At 32.5% G+C, this 20,893-nt stretch overlaps 2 protein-coding genes and 1 long non-coding RNA gene across 4 annotated transcripts; 2 read left to right on the plus strand and 1 right to left on the minus strand.

The window, feature by feature from the left end:
- Nucleotides 1-897: 897 nt before the first annotated feature.
- Nucleotides 898-8,216, plus strand: LOC114383527 (serine/threonine-protein kinase BSK1-like). 2 transcript variants are annotated; one of them, XM_028343212.1, is made up of 7 exons: nt 898-1,617; nt 1,714-1,953; nt 2,037-2,122; nt 2,654-2,842; nt 7,126-7,290; nt 7,373-7,486; nt 7,583-8,216. In XM_028343212.1, the coding sequence occupies exons 1-7, from the start codon at nt 1,173-1,175 to the stop codon at nt 7,835-7,837; spliced, it is 1,494 nt and encodes a 497-aa protein (XP_028199013.1). In that variant the 5' UTR covers nt 898-1,172; the 3' UTR covers nt 7,838-8,216. The 2 variants fall into 2 exon arrangements, with proteins under 2 accessions (XP_028199013.1, XP_028199014.1); XM_028343213.1 differs by having other exon boundaries at nt 1,714-1,899.
- A 6,808-nt stretch (nt 8,217-15,024) lies between these two features.
- LOC114385408 (UDP-glycosyltransferase 82A1) lies at nt 15,025-17,966 on the plus strand. Its single transcript, XM_028345476.1, has 2 exons — nt 15,025-15,614; nt 16,754-17,966. The coding sequence occupies exons 1-2, from the start codon at nt 15,131-15,133 to the stop codon at nt 17,650-17,652; spliced, it is 1,383 nt and encodes a 460-aa protein (XP_028201277.1). The 5' UTR covers nt 15,025-15,130; the 3' UTR covers nt 17,653-17,966.
- Nucleotides 17,967-18,850: 884 nt separating this feature from the next.
- On the minus strand, nt 18,851-20,893 carry LOC114383165. Its single transcript, XR_003660415.1, has 2 exons — nt 20,354-20,893; nt 18,851-19,206 (listed from the first exon to the last, which is right to left on the minus strand). It is a non-coding gene; the product is annotated as an uncharacterized LOC114383165 (long non-coding RNA).

Below are 20,893 nucleotides of genomic sequence, written 5' to 3' on the forward strand. Positions count from 1 at the left end.
TAAGCAAAATTATATAAATAATTATGTTTAGCGGTGACGTTATGCAGCAGCAAGTTTGTGGCACCTTAAAAAGGAAAAGGAAAAACTTAGACTTGATTAGAATATGCATCCCTGCACGTGATGAATGGTAATGGAGATAACATTTCACGAAAGGGAGAGACAAGTCTTAAAATGCACCATTGAGCAACTTAATTAAACGGATCTGCGCAGAAGCTTCCCTCCAATCACATTATTCTTTCTTGCTTTCAGATTCTCAACTTTAAGCAAGTGTAAAGGTAAGGAATCACATTTATACTTAATTTTAATATATAAAATTTATTAGATAAAAATTAAGATTAAATGTCATTTTGATTCTTTTATTCTGTTCTATCTGTCATTTTCATCATTTCTTTTAAAATAGAAACATTTTATTTCTTTATTTTTAAAAAAATACGTGATTGCATTTCAAAATAAAAATATTTGATTATTATATTTTAAAAAATTTATAATTTTATTCTCATATTAAAAAAATGTAATTTTGATCTCATCTTTAATTTTATTTATATTTTATTTTTTACATTACAATTAATGAAATTATTTTTTTATGATAACTTAAATAAATATGTTAGGTTTAAAATTCAACTGGATTAAAATAAAAGAAATAAACTATAGATAAAATAAAAAATTTAACTGAAATTAAAAAAAATTGTAAAATATAAAAATAAAATGTTTGTATTTTAAAAGGAAAAATTAAAATCATAAAATTTTTAAAATAAAAATAAAAGGAGTAAAATTGAAAAGAAAAAGAAAAGTAAAATTAGTGGAGTGACATAAATTGAAGACATATGATGTGTATGCTGACTTGACGTGTCTGGGTTGAGATATATTAGTCGGCAAGGTATTATTGGTGGAGCTAGCTAGCTTTGGAAGATATTTGTAATGTGTCGAAAAACCAGGTAACAAAAAAAATAGAAGGTAAAATAGTAACAAGAATGGGAAGCATTGATTTGGGTTGGTGAAGAAGGGAAGCAGATAGGGTTCTAGTATGGATAAAAAGGTAATATTGAGGATGATGAAGTTGGAAATTCATTTAATGTAATAAGTAAAGAGTGATTAGTAGTAATTAGGGGTCAAGAAACAAAGTGGAGATCGGTGAGAGAGAGAGAGAGAGAGAGAGAGAGAGGAGGGAAAGGATGGGTTGTTGCCAATCATCGACGTTGCTGAGAGTGGGAGAGAGGGAGACTCACCCTGAAAAGGAAAAGGAAAAAGACCACCAGAGGCTCTCTGAGGCCGAGAAAGAGGGCTTTGATTTCTCCTTCTCTGAGTTCTCGCTGGCTGAGCTGAAGGCGGCCACCAACAATTTCAGCTCTGACTATATCGTGTCTGAGAGTGGGGAGAAGGCACCCAACCTTGTTTACAAGGGTCGCCTCCAGAACCATAGCCGCTGGATTGCCGTCAAGAAGTTCAGCAAGTCTGCTTGGCCTGATCCCAAGCAATTCGTCGAAGAGGCTTCCGGCGTCGGCAAGTTGCGCCATCCAAGGCTCGCTATTTTGATCGGTTTCTGCTGCGACGGCGATGAGAGGCTTCTCGTTGCCGAGTACATGCCTAATGATACTCTTGCCAAGCATCTTTTCCACTGTATGTTTAACTTCTCTCTCTTTTTTTTTTTTAATCTTTACTCTTGTTTATCTCATCTTTTCATTCATTCATTCATTCATTGTTTCATTTATTCAGGGGAAACTCAGACTATTGAGTGGGCCATGCGGTTGCGAGTCGCTCTTTACATCGCCCAGGCTTTGCATTATTGCAGCTCTGAGGGTCGTCCCTTGTACCATGACTTGAATGCTTACCGTGTTCTCTTCGACCAGGAAGGCGATCCCCGTCTCTCTTGCTTTGGTTTTATGAAGAACAGCAGGGATGGTAAGAGTTATAGCACCAATCTTGCTTACACACCTCCTGAATATTTAAGAAATGGTAACCAACTCCCTTCTCGACATTTTCTTTTACTTTTTTATGTATAACGATAATTCTCTCAATCAGATTTCTTTTTTTTCCAGGAAGGGTCACGCCTGAAAGTGTCATTTACAGCTTTGGAACCGTTCTTCTAGACCTCCTCAGTGGCAAGCACATCCCTCCCAGTCAAGTAACTGCCTTCTATCCTTTATCTGCACCTTTCTTCACCTAAACACAGGACAAATAATTCATTAAAATTTTCAAATGAAACCCCCCTACCCTCAATCAACTTGCCTTTGTTGTCACATATTTATTTATCTTTTGATTCCACATATCACTAAAAGCTGTAAATTCCTCTATGTTTTTAATCGAGCCATTTTAATCTTAACTTGCAATTCTTACTTTCAGTGTTTTTCCATCTTGACTATTATTGTGTTTATAAGTGCTTGTTATGAATGTATTTATTTTGTTGCATTGAAGTTGTGAAATGATATTACATTATTGTTCAATAAATGAAACATGAACTTGTACGAATGACAACTTAAGTTATGGAAATCTTTCTCTTTGATTAAATACTTAAATACTTAATAATGGAAGTTGCAGATGCTATGATATAGTTATTTATTTGAATTTAACGTCAATTCATTTTTCATATGCTCACGTGTTCAATTAGCTTTCTTCTTGGTTGGTGCCATATGGAGTTATCTGATTCTGTTTGCAGGCACTTGATATGATACAGGGGAAAAACAATATGCTCTTAATGGATTCACATTTAGAGGGGAAGTTTTCAACAGAAGAGGCAACGGTAGTTGTTAATCTTGCCTCTAAATGTTTGCAATATGAACCAAGGGAGCGGCCTGATACAAAGGATTTGGTCACAACACTTGCCCCGTTGCATACAAAACCCGATGTACAGACCCCTTCTCTAACTTAATAATGGAACATATTATTTACTGGAACTTTGTTGTTTCAACAGCCCTATCAAATATTCCATTATCACCTAAACAAATTTTTTTGTTGGATGTTAATGTCTAATATTCAAATTCTATGACTTTTTATTTCATATTTGTTTCTTTGGTCACTCATTTCAAAATGGAATCTACATGGTTGGGGTCGCTTAGCTCACCATCCTCAACTTACGTAAAACATGGTAATTCAAATATTAGGCTGGAACATTTTAAATTGTCTTTGGAGAAAATTTAGTTGAACCTGGGTTATTTGTAAAAGTTCATTTTGACTCTAGGGTTTTTTTAGTCCATAAACTTTTCCACTTGCTTGAGATGATATAATATTATAAGGGTTTTCTGCATAAGTAAGGTTAAAAGATGTTTGATATGTCAAGTTCTCAAACAGCCAAAGTAATTAGTTTATGGTTCTAGCTGACTTGTGAATTCTAGTTAGCAAAGAATTAGTCATCTTTGCTGGTTTGGTCCTTGTTTCAGAGTTACATTAATAGAATTCATTCACCCCAAAATAAATCTTGTATGTACTACTGTTAGTTTATTACTTTTAAAGGATAGAAGAAATTTTAGTAATTTTCGTGATGTAATATTGTCTAGAAATATAGGCATATGAACTTCAAGGAACCTGTTCTTTGTGTACATCTATCTCAAAGAGCTTAGTCAAGACTTATTTTATTTTATTTTTAAAATCTATAGCCAGTTCTTAGAATTTGAGCTTAGGGCATAATTCAGCCCCCACAAAATTGGTATTAAAGTGGCTTCTAAGTTGAGGATTGCCAAAGCCTTAGAAAGACTACATTGGTCATATATTTAGTTGATGCGAGATCTTAACACACACCTTCATGCCTAGGAATAGACATCTAGAGCATAGACAAATACGGGTGACCCAATAACGGATGTAGGATTGACCTTGATTCCATATTAGAATTTAGATTTATGGCCTAACTCAACCCCACAAAATCAGCTTGTAAAGTTAGGATTGCTTTTTGAAGTTCTAGTTAAGTCGCATCTCTAAGCGATGTGTGACTAAACACGCCTCCTTGAGGCTGCAATTAAGGCAGGCCAAAAAGGCCACATTAATAGGAGTGACAACAATACTGAAGTTTTATATACTATCAGATTTTTGCAGTGCAAAAAAAAATAAAATAGGAGTGACAACAATGTTGCAATTGGGTGGCCCAACAATGAATTTTGGATAGGCTTTGCTACCATCTTGGAATTTGGGCTTAGAGCCCAACTCTACCCTATAAGATTAGCTTTAAAAAATCAAATTGATGTTAGATTTTAACACACCTTTTGCCGTACAACCCAATAACAATACCCTCTCATGCCTAGGAATAACCTTCTAGAGCATAGACAAATACGGGTGGCTCAATAACGGATCTAGGATAAGTTTTGATATCACATTAAAATTTGGGTTGGACTGAGTCTAACTCAACCCCGCAAATTGACTTGTAAGGTGAGAATTGCTCAAGCTTTATATGCTCTATTTAAGTCGTATCTCTAGGTGATGTTGGGCTAAACACACTCCCTTGAGGCTATAGTTTAGCCAACTCCCCAAGAGTTACCCCCCCCCCCCCCCCCCCAAGGCTATATAGGCTTGGAACATGGTAAGAGGCCCAACCACGAATCTAGGATAGATTTTGGGATCATTGAATTTGGGCTTAGGGTCTATCTCAATTCCACAAAGCTGACTTTAAAAATTCAGTTTGTAAGGTGACGATTATCCATGCCTTATAAGAACTACATTGGTTATATCTCAAGTTGATGAGGGATCTTAATGCACCCATGACCCAGTAACAGCCCTTCATGTCTAGGAATAAGCATCTAGGATGTAGACAAACACGGATGACCCAATATGGATTTAGGTTTAGCTCTAACACCATCTTAAAATTTAGGCTTAGGGCCTAACTCAACCCCACAAAAGCGGCCTGTAAAGTGAGACTGCTCAAGCTTTATAAGCTTTATTTAAGTCATATCTCTAAGCAATATGAGACTAAACACACCTCCTTGAGGCTACAATTAAGGCAATCTCCAATGTGGCTGAAATTAAGGTGGGCTAAGGATGACCACAATTAAGGTGACTTTCCAACACCCCTTTCACGCCTAGAGCTTTGGACCTAGAGTGTGGTGTTAAGAACCTTGGGACCACAAAAGCTACTTATTGTAGTTAGAGTTTGTTCTTTTCATACATCTACTTAATAAAGAGCTTAGTCAAGACTTTTTATCTATAGCTAGTTCTTGGGATTTAGGGCCTAACTTAACCCCACAAAACCGACATTAAAAAAACCAGCTTGTAAGTTGAGGATTGTCCAAGCCTTATAAGGATAACATTGGCCATATTTCTAGTTGATGTGAGATCTTAACACACCTCATGCCTAGGATTGGGTGACCTAATAGCAACCCCCTCTGCATAGGAATAGACATCTAGAGCATAGACAAATACAGGTGACCTAATAATGATCTAGGATAGACTTTGATACCATATTAGAATTTGGGCTTATGGCTTAATTTAACTTCACAAAATTGACTTGTAAAGTGAGGATTGCTCAAGATTTATATGCTCTATTTAAGCCACATCTCTAGCGGATAAGGTGAAACAACCCCCTCCTTGAGGCTTCAATTAAGGTGGGCTAGGGTTGACCACAAGGTAGATTTCCAGCACACTTGATAGGGCTATGGCCTGGATTGTGGTAATGCAAGTGGCTCAACAATGAATCTAGGATAGACTCTACTACCATTTTAGAATTTAGGCTTAGAGATTAACTCAACCCTACAAAATTGACTTATAAAAAAATCATCTTGTAAGTTGAGGACTGTTCAGGCTTTGTAAGGACTACATTGACCTTATCTCCAATCGATGTGAGATCTTAACTCCTTGCGCCCATGATCCAATGACCACACCCCCTCACCCCTGGGAATGGGAATAGAAATCTAGAGCATAGACAAACAAAAATGGCCTAATAACGGATCTAGGACATGTTTTAATACCATCTTAAAATTTAGATAAATTATTAACATCTTAGAATAAGAACACTCCCTCACGACTAGGGATAACATCTAGAGCAGAGAAATATGGGTGACCCAATAACAAATCTAGGTTAGACTTTGATATCTGATTAGAATTTGGGTCTAATTCCACCCCACAAAATCACCTTGTAAGGTGAGTATTGCTCAAACTTTATATCCTCTATTTAGAAGCTATATTTCTAGGTGATGTGGGACTAAACACACCCATCACATCTACAATTAAGGAAACTCCAAAGAGGCTGCAATTAAGGCAAGTTAAGGGTAATTGCAATTAAGGCGGTTTTCCAACAATAAACAAATTTTAATTAATTAAGGCTGTTTTCCAACAATAAACAAATTTTAATTCATATTTTTCAAGCATTTTAAATATAGGACAATCTAGTACACAAGGCTCCAACCTAATGGAGTTTAGGGAGGGTAGATGTGTCAGGCAGCCTTACCCGTTCGTGGAGAGAGGTTGTTTCTTGGACTTGAATGTGACTTCAAAGGAAGACAACAATGTTACAGTTTTTCAAGGCTTGCTCTCCATGAAGCATTGTAATTTGTGAATATAAAACTATTTATGTAGAGACTTTTTATTTTATTGCATTTATGTATTATATAAAGACATTCAGTTGGATAAGGATGACCCAATTGTTAGACTCGCATGATTTCAAATTTTGAGCTTTTGGTCATACACCTGGTTGAATGACTTTAGGGCTGAGCCCGGTGTTACTTTTAAGTTTGCATTTACTTGCAGTTTGAAAAATCTTAAGCTATATGATATGATTTTCATGCATGTACGTTGAAGGTTTTGAACTTCATATAGCCATCGGATAAAATTTAGTTATCTATCTATAAATTTTAACTACGCATTCATGCATATCTTAGAAGAATCTTTTAAGCAGTATGATAAAAATAGTGCACAAGACAAACTAGTTCTATGCAAGGCTGAACGTGACTAAAGAAAGTTCTTCCATGCTTTTTGTATACTTTTTTCAATTCGTCATGCATGCAAGTATTTTTATTGTCTTCCTTGTCTTATCATGTATTTCTCAGTGTAGAAAACTAGAGAAGGGATTAAAGGTATATATTGAGCTATAGCAATGCCAACATCTTCTGTCACTTGATATGGAAATATATCCTTGTTAAATGGCAATTTAGACATATAAATGGGATTAAAGCAGCAACAATTCTAGTTGACTATTATTATGTGCTTCAGGTTCGTTCTCATATCATGCTTGGAATTCCAAAGCATGAGGAAGCTCCATCAACCCCACAACGTCCTCTTTCAGCAATGGGTGAGGCTTGTTCAAGAATGGACCTAACTGCAATACATCAGATCTTGGTTGCGACACACTACAGAGACGATGAAGGAACTAATGAGGTAACTGATGGGTGCATTGGTTTTAAATTTACTATTTTTAATTGGATGATGTGCCATAAGGTTTGAATTTGGATTGGTTCAGTTGTCTTTTCAAGAGTGGACTCAACAGATGAGAGATATGCTGGAAGCAAGGAAGCGCGGAGACCATGCATTCCGTGACAAGGACTTTAGGACAGCCATTGATAACTATTCCCAGGTGCAATTCTGCACTTGTTTGACATTGTAAACTATTGTAGCTTTGCTATGTGCACGCCAATTATTTTGAGATGCTTCTGCATTGTTATTCATGCAGTTTATTGATGTTGGAACAATGGTCTCCCCAACTGTGTTTGCAAGGCGCAGTCTATGCTATCTGTTATGTGATCAACCAGATCCTGCGCTACGAGATGCAATGCAAGCACAGTGCGTTTATCCAGACTGGCCCACGGCTTTCTACATGCAATCAGTTGCTCTTGCAAAACTGGACATGCACAAGGATGCGGCTGATATGTTAAATGAGGCAGCTGCATTGGAAGAGAAGAGGCAAAGAGGAGCGAGAGGATCATAGTTTTATGCAGTGGGCTAATTTGAGGGTGTCAAGTTCTGTATAAAGGTTGAGCTGGGAAGCAAAACTAACGTTTGAATGAGTATAAAATGTGTCAGAGAAATACAAAAGTGGTGGAGTAGATGGCACATGCATTTTATTTCACCATCTTATAGGAATCGGTTAACTTGAAAACTGTGCTTATGCACTCTAAATTGGGAAGGAATACCGGTAATTTTTCCATTGTTAATGAAATTGATTGGTTGATGCCTACTGGGTTACTTACTGTCAACCAGGTGTTTATTGAGGTTATTCTAACTCTTCACTGGTCAAGGCCATGGTGTTCATGATATTATGTGATGCCTGCATAAATTCATAATCTACATAATTCTGTTTATTTTTCCATGATTGGTAAAATCCTGAATAAAAAGTACCGGCCCGTGCTCATTGGCCATAGCAGTAGGCAGCATGCACGATTTTTAATCCAGCGCTTTATTTTGATCTTGAACCAGACAATGTGAGCGACAACATTCCTTCCTTTTTCTAATATTTAAATACCAGAAACTTTGTTCTTATTATCACATATCACCTATCATTCATATATATATATATATATCTCACTAGGTCGTAGATGTATTTTGGGTGTTAAAATCACTTATAATGTTTTTATGGGAAACACTAGAACTAAGTACACAAGACAGCTAGTTCACGTTCACGTAGATTTGCAAACAAATAGGTTGAGTCAAGCTGACTCGTGATACATGAGTCAACATAACGGTTAGTTTGTACCAACTTGCTATTGGTTTGTGGGTTGGTGGGAACCGTGGGCTAACGTATGGACCTAAATAAAAACGTGAAAACTTTTTTAAAAAAGAAGCTAAATAATAACCTATTAGCCACTTTTGTCCCTTAATGTGTAATTCGTTGAAAATTGCATCCCTGAAAGATAAAAATATAAAATTTAGTCTCTGAAAGTGTAAAAAGTGTGAAAAATATATCCTGCTGTTTACTTCTGTCCGTTACCGATAATAAAATAGTCTACGTGGCACGGAGGGACAAATTCGTCATTGAAAAAATTGTTAACGTGAATTGTTAGCATAGGGACATATTTGTCATAATATTTTTTTTTTACTTTTCGTCTTCCCACTCCGCTGACAAATCCGTCCCTGAAAGATGAAAATGCAAAATTCAGTCCCCGAAAGTATAAGAAGTGCAACAAATATATCCTTAATAATGAATTATATAGGAAAGAAGCTATAGAAAAAGGGATTAAAAAACACTAAAATACACCTTAAGACTTGAACTCTTATACTTTGATTATTTATCTATTTATCCGTCTATCAAATTGTTAATTAGTTTTTTAATTAATCAATACAACTACTTATTTTCCAAAATAAAATTCTTTAGTTTTATGATATAAAAAAATTGAGTTACCATTTAAAAAAATGAAAGTCTTTTATTTCTTGAAATTTTTTGTTTCTTCAATTAATTATTAATGTTTATTACATACTCTGCAGAGTATGTTAAATGGAATGCAAGGTCAGTGCTGTTCCTAAATCAGTGAGAGATACAATTATACGTCTCAAAGGTAAAGAATAAACTTCTGTATTAATTTTTTTTGTTTTGTTTTAAAGTTAACCTCTGTATTAGTTTGAACATTATTGTATTTTTTTATTTAAATTTATTTGGGTTTTTTATTTGTTAATAATTGTTTTCAATTCATTCATATTATGTATAATAAATGTTGTCTTGAATGGAAGCACATAAGGTTTATCCAAGTGATTCTTTCATCTAGTTTAAATTTTGTAAGATTTTTTTTTGCAAAAAATAGTTGATTAAATTCTTTTTTTAAAATAAAAAATAAATAAATTTGATCATGCGGCCGGCTGTGTTTTTTATACTCAAAACTCTCGAGATATTATATTGAATCTAAATATGAGGACACTAAAGTTGAAATTGTGATATGGAATAATTTTAAAGATTAAAAGTGGAAAATTTAGTAGAAATTTGATAAATTATAAGATATAAGATAAGGTTTTTTTAACAGTAAAAATTAAGGTTTGACAAGGAAATCAAAATAATAAATATATATATATTAAAAAGAAATTTAAAAAATATATTGCATAAGTACTAAACGAATAAGAGTAGTAAATTATAAACACATAATAATAATAATAATAAGTCACAATCTATTATTAACGTCCGGATATATCTTTTTATATTTTCAAGGACTAAATTTTAAATTTTCATCTTTGAGGGATGTATTTGCCAAAGGAATGAGAAGACAAAAAGTAAAAAAATAAAATATTATGATAAATATGTCTCTATGCTGACAATTCAATTGACAATCATTTAGGTGACAAATTTGTCCCTTCGTGCTACGTAAGCTATTTTATTAATGTAACGGTGACAGACAAAAGTTAACGGCAGAACATATCTATCGTACTTTTTACACTTTCATGAAACAAATTTTATATTTTCATCTTTCAGGGACACATCTGTCAGCGAATTACACATTGAAGGATAAAAGTGACTATTTACTCTAAAAATGTGATTTTTTTAAAAGAAGCTAAATAATAACCTATTTAAGAAACAAACAAATAAAATATAATTACAATTAACAAACATTAAATGGTCTCAAATTTGAACTAAAGAACAATCAAATATAAAATATAAATCTTACAATTAATTAGTCTATTTTTTTAATAGGAATATATGTTATGTGAGTTAAATAAGTTTTTTATTTTTTTGGTGAAGGTGTTAAATAAGTTGGCACGCAAACCTACAATGGAATAAACAAGTACTAAATCTGTATAGACGACTTGTATTAATTATATGGGTTACTCTTAACAGCACCAAGACCTACGCATGCCGTGGGTTAAACCTATATATCCAATTTTAGGAAACACCTTAGTGTTCAATGGAGCAGAAACTTTAACAAAGTAATAGTAATAGCAATGGAGAGAAATATTAATGTATATCTACATACGGGGTCAACTCCTATTATTTATAGGCATCAGTAGATACTTATCAGTAGTATCAATTTTTAGGTATGATAGAAGTTCATTGCAATGACGTTATTGTTAAATTTTAAGTTTTGACTATTGCTTGTAATCATTTATAATTACTCTGTAATTAATACGAAAGATCATGGATAGATTCCTGAAACGATGGAGATATTGAATCAACACGTCTCAGCAATAATTCTGTCCCAGTACGGATGAGATAGTTTTGAACGAGGAGAGTCTTCAGCTAGAAATGTGGGTGGTATCATTTTTGCATGTTATTGTAACAGTGGGTGGCAACCATGTTAGTTGAGGATAGTAAACCAAGATGCCTAGCTAGTCTTCACAGTTCAGACTGACTTGAATCAAAATGGAATTGGTACAAAAACTGAAAATGATCTGTTTTAAAATTTTAAAATTAACAATAAAGACACGATAGTTTTGTGATTTTTCTTCTTTGCTTCAATTCCATGTACCCAAAAAAGTTCACCACGTCAATTGTTTTTTTATGATTAATGCCAAAAATAAACAAAGGAGCTTAGATTAATTAATTTAGGAAGCATATATATATATATATATACAAGTACATATTTTTGGAACGCGGACGCAAAAGGAACAGGGGGAGGGTGATTGCATAATAAAGACGTGCACGGGTGATTTGGCAATTCTAAAATGGGAGAGTGGCATTGGGTCTTAATTTCTTTCTCAAGATACCAACCAGCAAATTTCCACTATGATGTCGCTATTGCCTTTATTTGAAGGCGCACATGGGCGCATACGCACTATCTTTACGTTACGTGGTATATTTGTTGCCAAACTAGTGACTGGACTTGATCCAATCTGGACTATGTTGAGGGATGGGTTACCAATAAAAGAGAGAAAAATAGTGCTGTCGAGCTTGATGTTACACAAAGTTAGCTTAAGACTAAATTCAACGGGGAAATATTCGACCTGGTTACGATAATGTGATAAGAGCTAAATTCTATTTCCACTCAACGATGGAATATCTGATCTTTTCATTTAAAAGTTGGATTCTTGAAATAAGGTCAATCCACATTTAATCAAATGCCAGACCCAGGTCCAACTGTGCTTGAACCTAGTGGTGAATTCGGGTCCAGGAGAACTCCAGAGAAATATATACACATGGATCTCTCGAACCCTCCAGTAGTACATGCAAGTATGTAACCATTCAAAAACTATTTATTTAGACTTATACTTTTAAACCCTTTAATTTGAATTATGTATTTCCTCAATTTTTTGAACTAATTAAGTCTTTATATTTTAAAATTAATTAAATTTGGCTCTTACTTTAATTTATTTTTAACTTCAAACTCTCAATTAAAAGTTGTTAGTCCGAATAATACTGAATTCTCGATTTTCTTAAGAAAAATTTTTGAATTCAAGTTTTGTGGATGTAAAAAATATGGTTAGTAGGGAAGAATCCCGTTAAAGGTAATTAGTCAATTTTCCAACAGAAATCCATTATCAACAAAACTAGTAAATAATTTGTACTAATAATATAGTTAAAAAAACTTCAAACTCTCAAATTATTATTCTATATCTGAATATTTAGAGATTTACTACAAATTGGAATATAAAATAATTTTAAAAGATTATATAAAAAAAATTAGTAAAAGCTTGAATTACTTTTTTTTTTAAATATTAGATGTGAGATCAAGATTTAATGAAAGAAAACTTTAATTTTTAACTTTAATTTTTTTTTCATTTTAGGTGAAAATGATATATTGGATGATAAGTTTTGAGAAGAAAACAATTGTATCAATCCAATTTATAAATTTTTTATTAAAAAACTAATATTTTGAGTGTTTTAAATAAAAATTAACAAGAAACTAAAATTTTGAAAATTTAAATAAAAATATATAGTTCATTAACTAAAAATATTTGTTAAAACCAAAATTATACATAATTTAATAGTTAAAGAAAAAATGCAACTAAGATATATATATATATATATATATATATATATATATATATATATATATATATATATTGTTACTTACATTACTTGATTACCCTCAACCACATGGATAAACTAATATAAATTATTTCAAATTAATGATCTCGATTTTGAATATTAACATACAGTTATGTTAAATATTTTCTATGATATTCATATTCGAAGTAAAAAATTTATAAAGATTAGATGTGATCTCATGTATATGTACACACACTCACCATACCCATTTCTTTGAAAATAATTTTTTAAGCTGAAAAGTTTTAAATAGGAAAATAATCTATAGACAACTAATACTAGATGTAGATGATATTTAGAGAAAGAAAAAGGAAATAAATGTAAATATGATAGGTAATATTATCTACTATAAAATAGTTTTGCATAGTGAACTAATAAAAAAAATTATTGTTTGTATATTTTTTATGTTAATTATTTTAAATGTAATAAAATCATTCATATATAATAATTTGTGATTGAATAATTAATAATATAAAATTATCTTACATTAGTACTATATAATTTATTTTCTCATATATAATATATTTTTTAGGAGTGTTAAGAATATATTTTTTATTATATTCTTTTAAACATGTTGTTTAATTAATTAAAATTTATTGAAAATTATAAATCAGAAGAGAGACTATCAATGTGAACCCACAAAATTTTGTTATTTCAATAAAATGTTTCAAGTAAAAAAAGAGGTGTACAAATAATAATGATAGAGAGTGTATTTGTAACATTTATTTATATTTATTTTTATTGATAATACTAGTGTATAATATCATCAGTCTTTTAAATATCCTGGAAAAAATAAAAGAAGCCAACTGTTACTCGGACGTGTATAGACTATAAATTGAAGAGTAGAGATTTCTAATGGTTGCAAATTGGATTGATGCCTAACAGATGTTATCTAGTTGTTTCCTCGTTATAGACGCCACCAATCAGCGCGATGCATACTAATTGGAGGCAAATGTTTGCTAATTGTTTAATTTACGCACACAATCCATCGTGATATTATTTAATAGTTGTAAAAATATTTTTAACACCAATTCTTCAGTTTAAGAATTCCTCTTAATTATATCTACTATTAGACACATTTTCAAGTTATTCATAAAAGTTGGATTATAAGAGAAGAATTCTTAAGAATTATGTGTTTGAAAAAATATAACTTTTTAATATCTCTCTTTATGGCCCGTCCATAAAATATATTTAAGTAAAGTTTGAGATCCACAAAATATATATGTCTCAAGAATTCAAAATAAAATCGATCACTTGAGAAAAAAAGAAAAACGAATTATATTTTGTGACACATGAGACTTAAAAAAAGTTTAAAAAAAATTAATAAATTTTAGCATTAAAGATGCTCTAAGAATCTATGATTAATTACGTGAGAAATTTAAAGCTTGAATAATTCACGTTAAGGAGTATTTTGTAAAAATAAAGAAAAAGGACGAAGCTAATTCTTTGTGCACATGAATTACATTGGTATCTAAGAGAACAAATATCAGCGCATTACTTCCACGAATTTAATTATTTTTTGGAGAGTAGATTTAATGTTTGAGAATATTTTTGCCCGTGACTAAACATGGCGTACTAAAATGTTCGTGTTTAAAATAACGGAAGATATGACAAACGAAGCCCTCCTCCCTCTCCCCCAATTAAAAAGTATGACACTTGCTTTGATACTTTTAATTTTTAAATTCGAGCCCACCACATATTGCATCAATGTTACATCCTAGTGCATAAATTTTATTTAATATATATGATACGTATTTATGTGGCGGGAAAGGATATCTTATGGAGTGGACACATGGTCTAATTTACACAACTGAGTCATCTCACTTTAGAATATTTCACCCTAAAATTTTAGATGCGTGTGTTTAAGATAAAATTCGTAAATATATATTAGATTACACTTCAATACAAAAAAAAAAAAAGTTATTTCAAGATTCTTACCTTTAAGAGGCTTTGAATTTCTAATCCGAGAGAGAATCCAACCCAAGTTAACTTGTACAAATACTAGCAATGTTAATGTATCAGGAAAAGTGGTAAATACATTTAATATATATAATTAGTTTGGTAAAATTCATACTAACTTGAGTATCATCGCGTCAACTCCATAACCACCAGCTTACGCGTTACTTACGTATATACAGATGGAGACAGTGAGGGAATAAGTATAATTTTAATCTTAGTCATTTATTTGAATTATTAAAGTTAGCTATTATATGGTAGCATGTAAAAGAAATATTATCGAGGCACATGCGAATTTGGTGCAGAGTATATATTTGGTGTTGCTTAGAAGGAAGGGGCAGTGAGTGGTTGTAAGAAAAGGAAATGAAGAAGAAGGAAATAATGGTGATGGTTCCGTATCCGGCACAGGGACACGTTAGTCCCATGCAAAAGCTAGGCTGGGAATTTGTGAGGCAGGGGTTCGAGGCTGTGATTGTGATCCCCAAATTTATTCACAGGCAGATAGCAGAGCTTCAGAAAAATGATGAGAATGAGATGATAAAGTGGGTGGCTCTGCCAGATCATGAAGAAGAAGAAGGAAGCAACCCACCAGAAGATTTCTTCGCCATAGAATCGGCCATGGAGAACAGCAGCATCACAACTCACTTGGAAGCACTGCTCCATAGCCTGGCCGCAGAGGGAGGTCACGTGGCCTGCTTGGTGGTTGACTTATTGGCATCTTGGGCCATACAAGTATCCGATAGGCTTGCCATCCCTTGTGCTGGCTTTTGGCCCGCCATGTTCGCCACATACCTCTTCATTTCTGCCATACCTCACTTTCTCCAAACTCGCCTCATTTCAAACTCTGGTTCCACTTTCTCTCTTTTTCTCCTACCCATGCTTGTCTATAAATAAATATATTCTTTTTTTTAACACTCTTGTCTTCTTATTCATCAAATCTCACTTTTATTTTTTACTAATAATTTCGTCCTGTATTACTGGCTTTCTTTTGAAGGATCTTTATAACCAGAATTATTGACAATTTTTAGTGTGTAAAAAATCTAATTTTATGCCTCTCAATAACTAAATTTTTACTTTTAATTTGTTAACTAGTTTATTAGAATACTTGTCAGCATTTTTCTTTCAAATACATACTACTCGTGCACTAATGATGATTATTCTTTGGGAAAAACAAACAAATATTTGTCTTCAGCACTTTAGCCTATGTCAGCCGTACATTTATTGCCATAATAATTTCACCGATTTGACTGTTAGTACTTTAGTTTAGTGTTAGTAATAACCCATCTGACATACTATATGAATGCCTTTATGGAGATGGGCAACCCATAATCAATGCTGATAGCTATCTTCTTTGGTTACAGTGAAACTGCAAACTTTAAAGTATTTTATAACTACTACTATGCTAACCTCTTTTTTTTTTTTTTTTCTTCGTTTTCTTTTCTCCGTCATTTTTTGTTAGGATAAAATTCACATGCAATGTCTTATAGATGTTAAAACTAGTTTTGATCTGTAATCTGAATTACAGTTTTACTACACTTTAGTAATCTGCAGTGATGTTTAATATAAATCTTTATTATATAATGAAACCTTAATTATAATAAATGAACCAACACCATGAGCAGTTATTATTATATATATAATTTGTGTACTTCTTTTTATCTCTTTTATCCACCACTTCCTTTCCGTCCAAAACGTGATCTACACTCGACATTTTTTCCAATTATTTATGATAAGAAGTTCCTAAAGTTCAACTGACGCGCGCGTGTTGATATTAATGACATCAACAGCATACGAAATAATGTCAGATACTAGAGAATTTGTATGTAGTCAAATCTAATGTTAATTTAAAGTGCCTATTTGTTTAGCTAATTAATTAATAAGGACTACAGTACATAGAGTAATGTAAAGAATTTATGATTTATGAAATTAGATTATCTATGTTTATACACAGCAATAGCTGATGATGTTGTTGCCCTGTGTTGGCAGGACTTCCACAACACGAGGGAAAATTTAGCCTTGAACCTGAGCTGCCGGTGATTTCAACTGAGGATCTGCCATGGCTTGTGGGAACAGACGCTGCAAGGAAAGCAAGATTTAAATTTTGGAAAAGAACTTTGGAGAGATCAAGTGCTCTGAAATGGCTCCTGGTGAATTCCTTTCCCGATGAAAGCAAACTCGAATTGGCAAACAACAAGAAGTTTACAGCTTGTCGACGAGTGTTGCCAATAGGCCCTATTTGTAATTGTAGGAATGATGAGTTGAGAAAAAGTGTGAGCTTTTGGGAAGAAGATATGAGCTGCTTGAAGTGGCTAGAAAAGCAGAAGGCCAAGTCAGTTGTATACATCTCATTCGGAAGTTGGGTGAGTCCCATTGGGGAAGCAAAGTTGAAAAATTTAGCACTGGCACTCGAGGCTTCAGGGAGGCCTTTCATTTGGGTATTGAGGTCCACTTGGCGTCATGGCTTACCACTTGGGTTTATGGAAAGGGTTGTGAAGCAAGGCAGAGGCATGATGGTTTCTTGGGCACCACAGAATCAGATTTTGCAGCATAACTCTGTGGCTTGTTATATCACACACTGCGGCTGGAATTCCATATTGGAGGCTTTACAGTTCCAAAAGAAATTGCTTTGCTACCCGGTGGCAGGGGACCAGTCTGTCAACTGTGCCTATGTTGTTCAGGTTTGGAGGGTAGGTTTAAAACTCAATGGCCTTGAACCAAAGGATGTTGAAGAAGGACTTGTAAGGGTCATACAAGATAAGGAAATGGATACCCGGTTAAGGATATTGAATCAAAGAATCATGGGTACCAATAATAAGACGGGGGCTCTCATGTTGAAAACCTTCCTCCAAGATCTCAAGAAGGCAAGCTCTACAGCAACTACATGAATTATTACTCCATGCAGGTCTTTCTGAAGACCCTCACCCAAAAAATTATTTCTCTATGTTAAGGCATTGTAAAAATCAGAAGAATAATCGACACTCCACCTTGTCTTTAGGCTCTGTGATCGCCATGTCTAGTTAACTCACTAGAATCTACGCATATTTTTATGAGTTATTATAATAATTTTCTCTTTTCAAGTGTATTTTTATCAGTGATCATTCTTAAATCTCTCTGCCTGTCCGATCCCGTAAGAAATTGCAGTTTGTCTCTGCTAGTATGTTTCTTTGGTAATTTATTACAAAATTTTAAATTTGCTATACTTGGTTGCTCTTGTGTACATGGTTTTGTTCTTGCGCTCTGTCTCATGCTTATTTCTTCAGTTATCTTAAGTAATTGTTTATATTTCATTATACATTTAAAATAGAGGGATATATTTAAGTAGTAGTAGTATTTAAGTTTTAATTACATACGTTCTTGGACATCTTAGACATAATTAATTCTGAAATTGTGGTTGCAGACCTTTTTTAAAACCTTGGATTCATGTATTAAAAAATACTACAGATTGAGAGAGAGATGCAAAAAGTGAGGAGAGTCTGCGGTGTGGTTATGTATACAATTTATTTTATTTTAAATATTCATTTACAGTTATAACTTATAACCTCATTTTTTATATATTTATTTATTATTTGTTTATCAAGCCTACAAATTGAAACATGATTTCTATGGAACTTTTGAGGCAAAAGTGAGGATGGTAAATGTTTAAAATGAGAGAAAATTTCTTCCACTTTCATCACAACTCAATTCAAATTTAATATGTAAATTCAGATATAAATGAAACGGAACTAAAATACTTAATTTTTTTGACTCCTCAAGTCAACAGAATTATATATGTTACATTAATTTTCATATATATATATATATATATATATATATCATCTATCATCTATCATGTGCGTACATATATACACTCATTACATTCATGTCATAACTCATAACAAATACATATATTATAACCGATTCATTAAAGTCTTCAGCATTTGCAAATCCATATTATGCCACTAAAAGAAATATAACAACTACTAATCCACTCATTCCTGTGTATTGGGCTGGAGTTTACTTTTGCAGTGGAATGAATTAGAAATACACAATAACCAACAAATGAGACACTAAGAGTTAATCTTAAAATAAAATGCACATCATGAATTAACAAAGCACTCAAATGTGAATTATTATATATGTTTCAGTAACAATTAACAAAGCTGTGGTGATGGTGGGTTGGCGATCAGCCCTTCTTCATTCAAGAAATGTAGCAGACCACTCTGACCAGCAGATCTAGACTTTTCCTGCCCCCAGAAGGGAACGAGGATTTAATTAATTCATATTTTTGTCATGTCATTTTGGGTTACAAGAGACCTTTTCTTTCTTCTCCTCTGGAGGAAATTCTCAAGTGATTTCTTTATGGAAAGGCCTCGCGAGACATGTATCAATAGGGCTTCAGAATGCAAGCCTGTAGTGTTTTCCTCCATTTCTTTACTTGCTAACCATATTATCATTCTTGCCTGCATATATATTTTTATAGTATTCAATCCTGAGTTTAAAGGTGATGTATGATCATCCAATCACAAAAAATCATCACCATTGATATGATTTTTTAGCTATAGATAATTTTATAAAAGTCAATAAATTTATCTTGCATCATAAATTATAATTAAATGATTGTATTTTATATTAGCATAGTCTATTTTCTATTAGTCATTCCGTTCTACAAACGTTCATCTAATTTGATTCCATCCAATTTTAATAATTATTTCCTTCCATCAAAATCAAAATTCTGTAATTATTTTATCTTATTAATTTCTTTTAAACTCACAAGCTTGCTTCTCCCATTTTGTGAGCTAAATGCTGATTTCCAGTTTTGGAGAAAAAGATAAGGCATAATCCCTTCTTTTATTTCATCTATTTAATGTTTCAAGAAATTCTTTCATACCTTCAAAATTGACGTATTATTTTTTTTCTAAATTTACCGGTATCAATAAGGGGAAATAAAAGTATTTCAAGAAAGGACAACTCAGTTAAATAAACTTATTGTTTAATTAGGACAATTTAATAAAAAATAATAAATTATTTTTAATTCTTAACTAATGTTCAAGGGATACAAGATTACAATTAAAAAATTTATATTTTTTTACCGAGAAAAAGGCATTATATTTATTAATCCTTCTTTCAGTTTTATGAATTGCTTAAAAAAATTCCATTCATTAACTAATTCATCCGTTGCTTAATTATAAATTATTTATTTTTAAAAAATTACTTTTTTAGTAATAAATGATAGAAGATATATTATTTTAATTATTTCAATAAAACAATATAGTGAAATAAACATTTTTTTTACTTATAATCAAATTTATTTAATAATTTTATTAGATCTTATAAAATAACCTTTTAAAAGATAAATAAAATTGCATGAAGAGAATAATGCAAAGTTTTATTATGCTATCAAGTACAGTCTTGTTTGGTAACGCTTAAAATTGAATAAATAATTACTCAGTTTTTAATAAGAATAAGAATAAGCAAATTATTCATTTAAAATAAGTTAAAGGAAACATTCACCGAGTCTGCACTTCTTGGAATGCAATAAAAAAAAATGGTTTAAAAAGGAGTTAAAATGGAAAGATAGAAGATTGGAAGATACTATAACGTATATACCTGAAGTTCTGTTGTGTCAAAAATGCATTGGCGTCCATTATGAAGAATAGCTACAAGGTTATTGTGTATGTTCAACGTTCCATTCCTGCAAAAAATCTTGCAGAAAAGGAGGGAGAATTAGCAAATAACGTAAGAAGAATTCCACTTGCTTAATTCCTGAGATATACAAATGAAGGGAGTCATAAGGCAAATATTGAAAAGAAAGAGTCCAGATTGCTTGCATTGAACGATGGGAAGGTGACGAAGACTGAAGACGAAGATCCAGATAGCAGTTTCTCTTCATGCATTAATTTGAAAAATGAAAAATGGAACTATTTTGTAATGGGTAACAAAGATATGGCAATTTTCAAATCCTGCAAATTAATTTGAAAATATTGGAGAACTCAGTTAAAAAACACAGGGAGTTGATTACGGGAAGAGACACAGATTTGAAGGGTGTTATATACAAACATAGCTAGGAAGTTAAACTTGAAAAATCTCTTTGGGAATGTGGGAAATGAGTTACACATGCCCAAAACTATTCATTATGGTTATAGCAAG

Source organism: Glycine soja, chromosome 14 (assembly GCF_004193775.1).
Source record: "Glycine soja cultivar W05 chromosome 14, ASM419377v2, whole genome shotgun sequence".
Lineage (NCBI taxonomy): Eukaryota > Viridiplantae > Streptophyta > Magnoliopsida > Fabales > Fabaceae > Glycine > Glycine soja.